At 48.8% G+C, this 10,964-nt stretch overlaps 3 protein-coding genes across 3 annotated transcripts; 2 read left to right on the top strand and 1 right to left on the bottom strand.

Moving 5' to 3' along the window:
* Positions 1-584: 584 nt before the first annotated feature.
* Positions 585-3,563, top strand: AO090701000489 (HET domain-containing protein; the record flags this gene model as incomplete). The annotated part of the gene is made up of 1 exon (XM_023237291.1): positions 585-3,563. The coding sequence occupies one exon, from the start codon at positions 585-587 to the stop codon at positions 3,561-3,563; it is 2,979 nt and encodes a 992-aa protein (XP_023092159.1).
* Positions 3,564-3,969: 406 nt separating this feature from the next.
* AO090701000490 (putative copper amine oxidase) lies at positions 3,970-6,144 on the bottom strand (the record flags this gene model as incomplete). The annotated part of the gene is made up of 4 exons (XM_001823277.3): positions 3,970-4,105; positions 4,160-5,130; positions 5,182-5,758; positions 5,813-6,144. The coding sequence occupies 4 exons, from the start codon at positions 6,142-6,144 to the stop codon at positions 3,970-3,972; spliced, it is 2,016 nt and encodes a 671-aa protein (XP_001823329.1).
* Positions 6,145-8,116: 1,972 nt separating this feature from the next.
* Positions 8,117-8,560, top strand: AO090701000492 (uncharacterized protein; the record flags this gene model as incomplete). The annotated part of the gene is made up of 2 exons (XM_023237288.1): positions 8,117-8,439; positions 8,464-8,560. The coding sequence occupies 2 exons, from the start codon at positions 8,117-8,119 to the stop codon at positions 8,558-8,560; spliced, it is 420 nt and encodes a 139-aa protein (XP_023092160.1).
* Positions 8,561-10,964: the final 2,404 nt, after the last annotated feature.

Raw genomic sequence — 10,964 nt, 5'->3', positions numbered from 1 at the left:
GGGTTAGTGCTGGAGTATAATAAGCCCGCCTTGACGAAGGAGGAGTGGCTGCAGGTACTTCGCCAAGAATCTTGTGCGCAATCAGATACCGAGTCGTTGGACGCTTTAGAGATGGAGGATTCGGAGAGGACGTATGAGGGAGGGGATATCAGAGAGTATTTTCCTCGTTTATGACCATGTTAGTCAATCTCTTTTGGGGTGGGTGAACTGGGAAAGCTAGCCAAATTATTCCGTATGTGACCCCTCCAAGGAATCACAAACATTGAGTTCTTACCAGCTAACAGCAGTCGAAGAATAGAATACATTACCCTTTTTTTTTTATTGAATGCTTACGCGAGATGCAAGCGACTCGTATCAGCCCAAGAAGAAGCCTACCCAATGAATCCTCAGCAAAACCACCCCGCATTCGAGACTAAGCATTGGCTTGCATTAGGGTAATACGATTCTACGAATCGAGACCTCGCTGCGCATTTACCCCTCATGGCAACACCCTATATAAGTTTTGTATCCGGAACACAGGAGTTGGGGTGCTTTCGAATTCTGCATCCTTTACAACTTCCATGTGAAGACAAAACATTGCCAAAATGCAGGGCTCACGTCCAGGTCATATTCATTCCAACCGCTTCAGGACAATCACCATTGCCCCCCTTTCCGATTCATCTGTTTCTGAATCCTCCGACTCGGAGAATTTGTCCGATCCCTCAGATTCTGGCGACGCTTCCGATTCACCTGAGGGTGCCGAGGGGTATAAGGCTTCCTCTGCGGCGGAGGGTCGGAGTAAGCGGACCGCGTTGCCACTCTTGCCTGAGAAGACTAAAGTTCAGCCTGGCCGTTTGGCATTTAGGAGCCCGAATAGTGATTCGACTGGAGGGAGACGGCAGGGCCTTCCGAAGCAGGTGGAACAGGCAAATGAGATATTAGCAAAGCTTCGCGACAGACGGGTCAAAACTCTTAATCGACTGAAGTCTCTGGGAAAGGACAACAAGATTGAGGGGTTGCCAGATATCATCCGGTGGGAAAATAAAGAGAAGCGGTTGAAAGAAGAGAACAGGGATACGGTCAGCGAGGTGGAGAAGGTGCTTCAAAAAGCCCTGGAAGATCGCAACCTTGGGGTAACCACAGAAGCAAAGAAAGTGATTGAGATGGTGCCAGGGAATAACAACACAAAGACGACAACACAAGCAAATAAGGTGTCTGGAAAGGCGCCCGAGGATCACAACGGAGGGCTGACAATCCGTGCACAAGAACGCAGCCAGCAGTTGGAGGTCTTACTGTCAGGCAACGAAGATAAAATACAGCGGGCATGGACGAAGATTGGGAAAAAGCTTATCAAGGCCGAGAAGCTCAGGAAAAAGATACTTCACGCGAAAGCGATACGAGACGTGTTTGCGAGGGAGTTACATCTTGAGCGCTCAATACCACGGAAGACCAAGGTCAAGGTTTCATCCAACAGTGCAAATCCTTATAATGGCAAGAAGCAACCTCAGTTCTCATATGAAGCGATTAAACCTGGTCAATTCAGGGTCCTTGTTCTACATCCTGCGAAGAACACGTCATTTCCTCTTGTCTGTACACTTCAAGCCAAGTCTCTAAATGAAGATCGCAACGTCAACTATGCCGCACTTTCCTATTGTTGGGGAACAGATTTAGACCAGCAACGACTGTTGATATTCCCCGGCTCTAAGCAGAAAGCGCTTAAGTGGAAATATGTTGCACGACACGCTAAGGAGATGCCCATTCGGAAAAGCCTCTATCTGGCTTTGCTTCGGTTACGAAGAAAGGATGTGCCGATCGCTCTGTGGGCCGACGCAGTATGTATCAACCAGGAGGACCAAAAGGAGAAGACAGAGCAACTCCAGCAAATGGCCACCATCTACCGGATGGCGAGCCATGTGTGTGTATGGCTAGGCGAGGCGGATACTGAAGGGAGAAGCGATCGCGCGATGGAATTCATACCGAAGCTTATGGACTTCGCGTTTCTCGAGAGGTTAGCGAACGACAAAGAACAGGCTGGGAACTGGTATGCTTTGGCTGAGCTTATGAGAGACCGCTGGTTCTCTCGTCGGTGGGTTGTTCAAGAGATCTCCCTAGCAAGATCGGCAGCAGTTCACTGTGGTACGAAGACTGTTCAATGGGCAGAATTCGCGGACGCAGTTTCGATATTCGTAGCGACTCGGGACAAGATTAGGGAGTTGTTCGATTTTGAAACTTGGAAAGAGGGTCCCCAGACATTGGGAGAGGTCCAGTCGTTTGGAGCAAGCATTCTGCTTGAAGCAACAAGCAGACTGTTTTTAAGAACACCAAGTGGTGAAATCCTCCGACCTGTCAAGGGAATTGAGTCTTTAGTTACCTCTCTAAACACATTCGATGCGACTGATCCCCGCGATATCGTGTACAGCCTTGTGTCCATTGCGAGCGATACACGAGACACCTCCGTTTATGTCGATAAGAAGCAAGGCAAACGGCCAACCCCATCCTCTCAACTCGTCATTGATTACAGACTAGATGAGATCGAAGTTTACGAGAACTTCACTAGATACTGTATCGAGACTTCAAAATCGCTGGACATTATTTGCCGCTCTTGGGCAATGCCGCCGAAGAAAGCAAAGGGATCCCTGCCCTCATGGATTCGGCTTCTCCGTGATTCCGAGTTTGGCGAGCCGGAAGAGGTTTATGAGGGGCGAAAAAATGGAGAGTCTCTTATAGGACCCGTTGGCAATACGCGATATAACGCTTCTGGTGGTAGACAGTTTCGATCGGTAACACCCAACATAGATGATCACGGTTCTCACCGACAAAACGGCTCGCCACTGGATGCCCAACAAAAGACGACATCGCCTGAGGAAGAAGCTATGCAAGGGCCGTCGACCTTGTGGGTGGAGGGGTTCAAGCTGGCCATTGTTGATGATGTCTCTTTAGTGAATGCCCCAGGCCTAATTCCTCGGACTTCACTACGGGGCATAGGTGGCTGGCCAGGAATTAGCAAGAGCCCTGAAAGTGTACCAGACCACATATGGCGGACGCTGATAGCAGATAGAGACTCCGAGGGCCAGATCCCACCCGCCTGGTATCAAAGAGCATGTCTGCGATGTTTAGAGATTGCCGATACCTTTAATCACGGAGACCTCAATGTTGGTCAGCTGCTGCAAGGTCCATCAGATATGCTTCGCGGCTATCTCACTCGAGTCCGCAATATTACCTGGAACAGAAAATTCTTCAGGGCAGTCATGAGAACTGACCGAGTGGATACCACTCAAGAAATACAAAGGTCGAAAAATACAGACAAGGCGTCAACATCGGGTCGTCCAGATGATGCAGAGTTCGCATTCCAAGATGGTCTGTTTGGTCTTTGTCCACCAGGTACCAAGAAAGGGGATTTCATCTGTATCTTATATGGTTGCAGCGTACCTCTGGTCCTAAGAGAGGTCTCCAGAAAGTCGTCACAGCACTGTTTTAAGGTAATTGGTGAAGCTTATGTTCATGGTAAGATGGATGGTGAGGGACTAGTGGACTGCAAGAGTGGAAAGACATTGGGCCCGGAGGAGGTCTTTGCTTTGACATAGAGTACCAACCTCTGTGCCCTCACTATGACTTACTATGCTGTGGAAGGCAGGATGCGGTCTAGACTCTTCGACCTAGACCCCCTGTGATGACCCCGACGTCTGATGCTAAATGGCCCATTTCCCTACCCTATCTTTAGTCTTGGCGTTAATAATATAGATCTACTCTTTCACCAATTCCTATTTCACAAAAGGCTGATATGGAATAACCAAAAAAAGAATAGTCGGAATAAAGTCCTTGAAATGTACCAGAATTCAATTCATAGCTCCAACCGTTATTCGCTCGGAATTCCAAATCGGCCTATTTACGTTGACAGTCCGACCGTACACCAACTGCCAAGTCCAACGCTAACTATGTACTGTACAGATAGAAAGAAATCATCAACTCGAGCATAACCTTACCCAGTACCTAAATATGCGAGTTCCGGCAGCACTCCGACTGAACGACGCGAGAGGCAGCATTCTTGCCGGACGGAACGTCGATCGCTGGGTTCTCGGTGAAGAAGTCCGATGGGCGGATCATGAGCTGGAAGATCTCGACTGGCCTGTTTATTTGTTAGCATAGAGTTTTCAATAATGTAAAAACGTGGTCAACTTACATAACGGGCCAATCCTCAACACGAGGGTTATGGGTGATACCGAACGTGCTCCAGACCACGACATCAGTGTTGTCGACGGCGTCCCCTCGCTTGACGGCGTCGGCCACACCGTCCACCTCTACCTGGCTCTGGAGCGTGTAGCGACCGCCAGCATACAGCTCAGCGTCACGGTACTTGGTGACCCAGACATGGTGCTGGGCAAACTGGGCACGCCTAGCCTGGATGGAGTTCGGATCCGCCAAGAGCGTCTGGGTGGCTAAAGGTGTGAATTTGTATGCCACAGGCTTCTGACTAATTGGGTTGGTCTTGTTGGGGTTGACCATCTTAACCACTCTGTTCAGCTGCGGGGCGGCATCCAGATAGGTGGCGCGCTCAATCGTCTGATTCGTGACCTTGTAGTAGTTACCGTTGGGGTTGGTGGCTTCGTTCATGGGTACGGGATGTGATTCTTCAATGACAACGGAATTGTTTGCTCCATCGACGGCAGGATCCATACGAACACAGAAGATATGCTGATGGTTCTGGGCCAGAACACCTCCACTGACCACGTTTCCGTAATCGCTCGTCTTGCCGGGGTCAATGTTGACCACGTTCAAGATACCCGTGGCACGCGACTCGACCGTAATACCTCCTGCTTGGTCGAACTTGTACGCGAAGATGTACTCATAGTTAGCGAGGGTGATGATGAACTGTACGACGAGCTCCCGGTGGCGAGTCACCACAGCACGGCCGGTCCGCCAGTTGGAATGCTTCCAACCAATGCCGTTGTCCTGTTCGTGCAAGCAGATTGCGTTGGGCAGCTTCTGGGCCTTGCCGTCCGCACCGGTGATGACGGCATCGAAGTATTTGATGACACCTAGGCAATCGCAACCGATGGACAGGTTGTTGGCCATGTTACCACCGCCACCATCACCGAAGTCGAAAGCCTGCTTACGGTGATATGGAGGCCTGGGATCGGCGTATGGGACCGTCTGCTATTGTTAGTACCTTCCTGCGGGTGGGCCCAAAGTTGGTTGACTCACCATCTCACTAATAGCCAGTCGGTACATGACACTGCGGCCATCATACCAGACATCGTGAATCGTCGCACCCTCACGCGGGTTGAATGCGACACGGAACCGCCACTTCTGCCATTCGACAAGTGACTCATTGGTGATCTTGAATGAAGGGCCCTCCGGCTGCACGACGTTCAGTGGCTTTAAGTCCTTCCGGCTTCCGTTCGGCAGCAGTTCTGGTACATAGTCGGAGTCCTTGCAATGGCCGATAATGTCTCGGGAGAAGGTCTGCTCATGCAATCCCTCACCCTTACCTCCGGTCGCGGGACGGTCAATGCGGACAATTTCTTGGGTGGTGGCATCCATGACAGGGATGATGGGCAGAGGATAAGAGTAGAAGTTGGCATCCTCGTTATTCTTAGTGGTATTTGTCGCAAAGCACAAAGCCTGGAAGAAACGCCGGTTGGGATCGGAGTGGTCACGTCCACCGTATGGCCATGGCTCAATGACAACCTCAAAGCCCTTGGGGAGGTCAAAGTCCTCCATGGCTTTCTGGAACAGTGGGGAAGCGAAACACCGTTCGACCAAGACCTCGAATTCGGCCCTGTCACCCATGTTAATCTTTTGTCAACAATCAATGAATCCATTCGAGACGTACAAAGTCAAAGCAGCATGGTGCTCCTTTCCAATAATCTTGTGCTGCACACGCTTGCGGGTATTCACATCGACCTCCGCCTCTTGATAGACTGGAATGCGGTCACCGCTAATCACATCGTACTGACACAAAGCCAGCCGAGGGGGGCGAGGCGTAGTTGGACTGAGACGTCCTGCATGTTCGATAGCCAGGAACTCCTGGAGTTGCTCTTTCGGGGGTTCCGACAAGTAAATCTCACGGAAGTGAAGAACTGTGTTTGGGTGTGCAGCGACAACAACCTCGCGGGCAATGTTTGTCTCCTCCTCGGAGAGAATGGCAAGGGGATGAGGCGCCATGGTTAATTTGGATCTGTTGATAGTCTGAGGAAAAAAGAGGACGAAAGGTAGGAAGAGGCGCGCTTATTATGCATGAAGCCAGCGTAACTGTTTCCCAATCGAGATAAGCGAGATATCTCCACTCGGAACGTCGGAATTGAGTCCGACGGTTTGCCTCGGAGCGCGCGGAACCCTTCCTTGGGGAACCCCGCGATTTGATTTCGTTGCCTATCGATCTATCGATCTATCGGATTGATTTTGAAGCTATGACTTGTGTTTTTGATAGCGGGAGTTGTGGTTCAAGATAACCTTGTCCTCCTCGTCAACTCCCGAACGCCTCTCTTGGTCATAGTATATACTTTGACACACACCAACCAGCACTACACTTAACCGCAGCAAGTTTTGACTACTAAATATGTTAAATGCTGCAAGGGAGTCGTAACCGGGAAGTAAAGGAAATACTGACATTGTATCTGATTGACTCAATGCTATCTTGTGCCTAGCGACTAAATTGAGAGTCTGAAACATATTTTGATGTGGGTCCTTGAACGGATAGTTCAAACGGGTTAATTCTAAAAGAATGGCCCAAACCACCCGACTATCAGAAAAGACAGCATCCAGCTATCATAACAAGTAATATTTGCGCTATATCACCCTTGTCAACTTATGAGAACACAAACTCAGAGAGAGGTTCAAGATTCAACTATCCATGTCAACTGAAACCTGCAAGCCCTAATATGTCTAAAAGGCATTCGAGCAGAGACACGCCAACACAATCTGGATACCTAAAGATCGCATTTTGTTCTCTCTGGTAACGCAACCGAATCCAACCAAATGCGAGTTCAAAGTGGAGCAAGGGACGGTGTTACATCGGGGTCATATGATGCCTAAGTTGTCTGTAATATGGAAGCACCTATCATGTTAGCCAATGACATGCTTTTCCGCCAGCAGGTATGGGGCCGTATTGGCGCATGCGCTTGTGCCGAGTTGATAGCGCACCAGACCTATTCCCAGGTGCGTGCTAGGGGTACCGGCTCTTTGTCCGCGGATACCGAAGCTATGTCTGTAGGGTTCAAGTGAGACCGTGAATTCGATTTGTATTCCTGAAGTTGCGGGTAAATGATCTGAATGTCATGGAGATAGAGATGCTCTCCACCAGGCATGGCGATCATATCTGTTTGTGGAGAAAGTATCGCTCGTATCCTTCTTTAGTTTAACTCTTTCCCTCATACTTTGCGACGCTCCTCTGCCCCCAGGTGCATTCGTTATGTATAGTTGATAACCTGTTTGGATAGGATTATTTCGCTGAGACAGCCCATTTGCAGAACTACTGTATGCCAATCGTCGAGTCCATTTTACCGGTAGCTGGAGACGGCATTGCGACTTTGTCTACTTGTTGCACTAATGAATCACCTTGGCTCATTAGGCCCAAGTTGGGTTGGTTCCTGGACATGAAGAATTCAAGAATGCGCTCCAGGAAAAGATCAGTCTTTGAGGATTGTGCCGCCCATTCTGTCTCGACCAAAAAACCGCATTCTAATGATGTAGTGCTGTTGGCGTCAAACTTCTTTTGGCCCCCTACAGTACGTCATATATCAACTTTCTCGTGATCTGCGAATTCATCAATACGAGCCTTTCTCGTATAACAAATTAAGGGCAGCAGAACCGACCCACCGTTTAACATTGTGAGAAAGCTACATCCAATGTTATATCTCAGTCTGTGACCTTACCCCATGTCATGACCGCTAATACCCAATGACAGCCTCCTCAGACTTCCTTAGGTCCACAGGGCACAATCAACCCTCGTGTTTGCCCTTGAGTGACCCACAAGGCCTTGTAGATCACTTCGTATAGCTTTAATACCCTCTATTCTAGGAATCCGAACCTCAGCCTTGTTTAATAGGGCTTTGGAATATTAAACCGTCGCACCCCACCCATTACCCCCCGAGAATTTCTAGCTAACCCTCAAATTGGTATCCTCCAAACAAACAAAATGAAGCTCCTTAACATCATCACCCTCCTTTCTACAACTAGTCTAGCCGTCGCTGGAGGCCTAGATACCAGAGAAGCAAACAACGCCGATCTAGCAACCCGAGCAGCCACCATCTGCGGATCAGGATACGAATTGAACAAAGCAATTCCCCTCCCAAAAGGCACAGATCCCAAACAGCGACTAGGCACACTTTACACCTACATTGGAAAGGACAAGGGGTGCGCAATCCTAGACAACAATGTCGGCAAAGCACAATACATGTACGTGGGTGTGTGCGATTTGAACGGGAAACACTGTGATAAGGATTCCGGTGCATTTAGCCAGTATGCGGGACCGATCTATATTAGCAATTTTGCCTGTGCACCCTTGGTCGCGAAGATGGGTCAGAGCTCTAAGAGTCTTTATATCGACTATAAAGACGAGTATGGCTGGGCGTGTGAGTGAGGGCCTGTTCTACGGGCGGGTTTGAGGATTCCTTAGGTGAGGGCTGGGGTTAGATGTCGAGTGTCTTGGGTTTGTATTTAAGACTGCGGTTAACTGTCATTCTTGGCAGTATTTGGAGTCTGACGATAGACCGAAGGCTATTATAAAGTCATTAATTTGAGTGGGTTGTGATATACCAATCATTCCTGATGTGCATCTTGGAGGGTTAGTTACACCTGGGGTTTTGTCCAAGGACTCTGTGATTAGTTAGCTATCTTGATAAGATGATCATTACCACAATAACTAGCGTTCATTAGGATAATGGTTTGATATCTATATTTAGTCAGTCACGGGCACCCGGCGAGAGTCGAGACACAACGACTTATGTATAGCATTCCCATGCTAAACATCAAGGTAGAACCCTCAGATTCCCAGCTGAATGGGCTACCCACTAGTCCCCTAGCTTCAATAAGGACGAACTAAATTAGAGAGAGATATATATAAAAGTACAACATGAGAAATTCGCTGGTGGTCACCCACCCAACTACTAACCTCCCGGCGTGTGGCTTCTGCGCGGTCAATAGGTCGCTGCGTGCCCCTGCAGGGCTTCGCCACCTTTTCCACCAGTTAGCCAAAGCTGAAAGATATGACGATTAGCATGTCACAGGCTCCCATGTTAATATCATTCGCTCCCGTCAGGATTTTGGGCGAGCCTCGGACATATCATTGTTCAGGCGGTCTCGACAATCCCATCTCCATTGTGTCATATAAATAAATATAAAGCATTGATTAATAATTTCTGATAGTTCTTATACCGTCATCTGTGATATCCTAGTCCGCAGATATACTTCACAGTCGAAGAAATGTAATGAAGCCGACACATCTTGCTCTAACGACCCAAGTGAGAACCTCCACGGCGAACAGTCTTAAAAACACAAGCGCAAGACACAGCTGTCGGGTTCGGGAGAAAGAGCTCCCAAACGGATTCGAGTTCCTCCCTCATTACAAACAAGGGAAGGTTCCTTCACCGGCCTTCGTTCTAATTTCTTATCCCTACCACTTGATGAACGTTTGCAGTTCCTTTCTTGGCTGTTAGAAGATGCCCTGCCACGTTGTCTGATACTGGGCCGCCAACTTGTAAGGAGGGAAACACATGGTCAACCTGACAGTCAACTCCCCTACATGAAATTGAACGAAACCAGAGTGACTACAGCGTGCTTCAGGGAAGCTCCAGGAAGCGCATGTCATGGTCGGAAGGCTAGAAAGACCTTTTAAAGAAATTGAGGCACGAACAAGGTTAGCCTTGGTTGGAAATCACCAGCTGTTTCGCGGAGCAATTTCCCGGTCGAAACCAAGGTACCATACAAGTATACTGGAGCTCAAATGTGATGGCAAAAAACCATGCAGGACCTGTCGTTGCCGAGACCACCCCCAGATGTGTGTTTATGATATTGAACAATCGGGGACTCAACGAAGAACGCACCGTATATTAGAACAGCGGACATTTGCCTCAAATCCCAACGGAGAAACTACAGCTGAGCGACGGGCGTCTCACCCGTCCTCTCAACCCAGCCAGCCTCTGTCGGACGGTCAGATGAGTACATACATCTATTCCAGTGACAACGGGTCCATGGCACAAGAAGTGAGGTCTGTCCTGGGGTTACAGAACACGCTCAACACCTATCCATTCATGGATGCGAGAACTGCAGAAGATAGATGGAAAAGTTGGTACAGATTGTACCACAGCGTGCAGAGGTCCTAAGGTGAGCGTTATAGCTTATTTCTTGGTGCCTTTTCTGATAAATCTAAGGTCTTCCAGTTTTACCGTCAATGGGTGTATCCCTTTAACCCGATCTTGGTGGACATGGGCCGATTTGAACTGGACCTGTTTACATATCTCAACGCCTACGCGGCCGTCGAGTTTGAGTCGCATTCCAAGTCGGATAAATGGACGATCGATCGGTCCATTGCGCACATTAGCTTACTGCTTGCAACTCTCTCTGCTGGAGCCTATTACTCCGATCTGGATCTTGCACAACAATCGTACATATGTCATGACCTCGGTAGGTGCACTGATCTTCATGGACCATGCAGCACTACTCACAACTGCAGCACGCAGGTCATTTCAAGCTCTTCGCTTGGCCAATTTCTTATTCCGTCCATCATTAGACGTTGTCCAGGCGTTGTTGGTCCTCGACAATATGTTCCAGAATAATGGTCAATCTGATGCTGCATGGGCTCTCCTGGGGACCACTGTCCGCCTGGCACAGACAATCGGATTACATACAGAGAGAAGTATCGCATACCTGCCACAATACATGCAGTTGAAGGCGAAAACATTGTGGTATGTTCTGGCCGTGGATCCTTATTGTACGGCGTACTGAGAATATTAGGTTTATCCTAGTCTGACAAGACAGTATGCTGT

This window comes from Aspergillus oryzae, chromosome 5 (genome assembly GCF_000184455.2).
Source record: "Aspergillus oryzae RIB40 DNA, chromosome 5".
Classification (NCBI taxonomy): domain Eukaryota; kingdom Fungi; phylum Ascomycota; class Eurotiomycetes; order Eurotiales; family Aspergillaceae; genus Aspergillus; species Aspergillus oryzae.
Note: the sequence above shows the minus strand (reverse complement) of the source record. Positions and strands in the feature narration are given on the sequence as shown.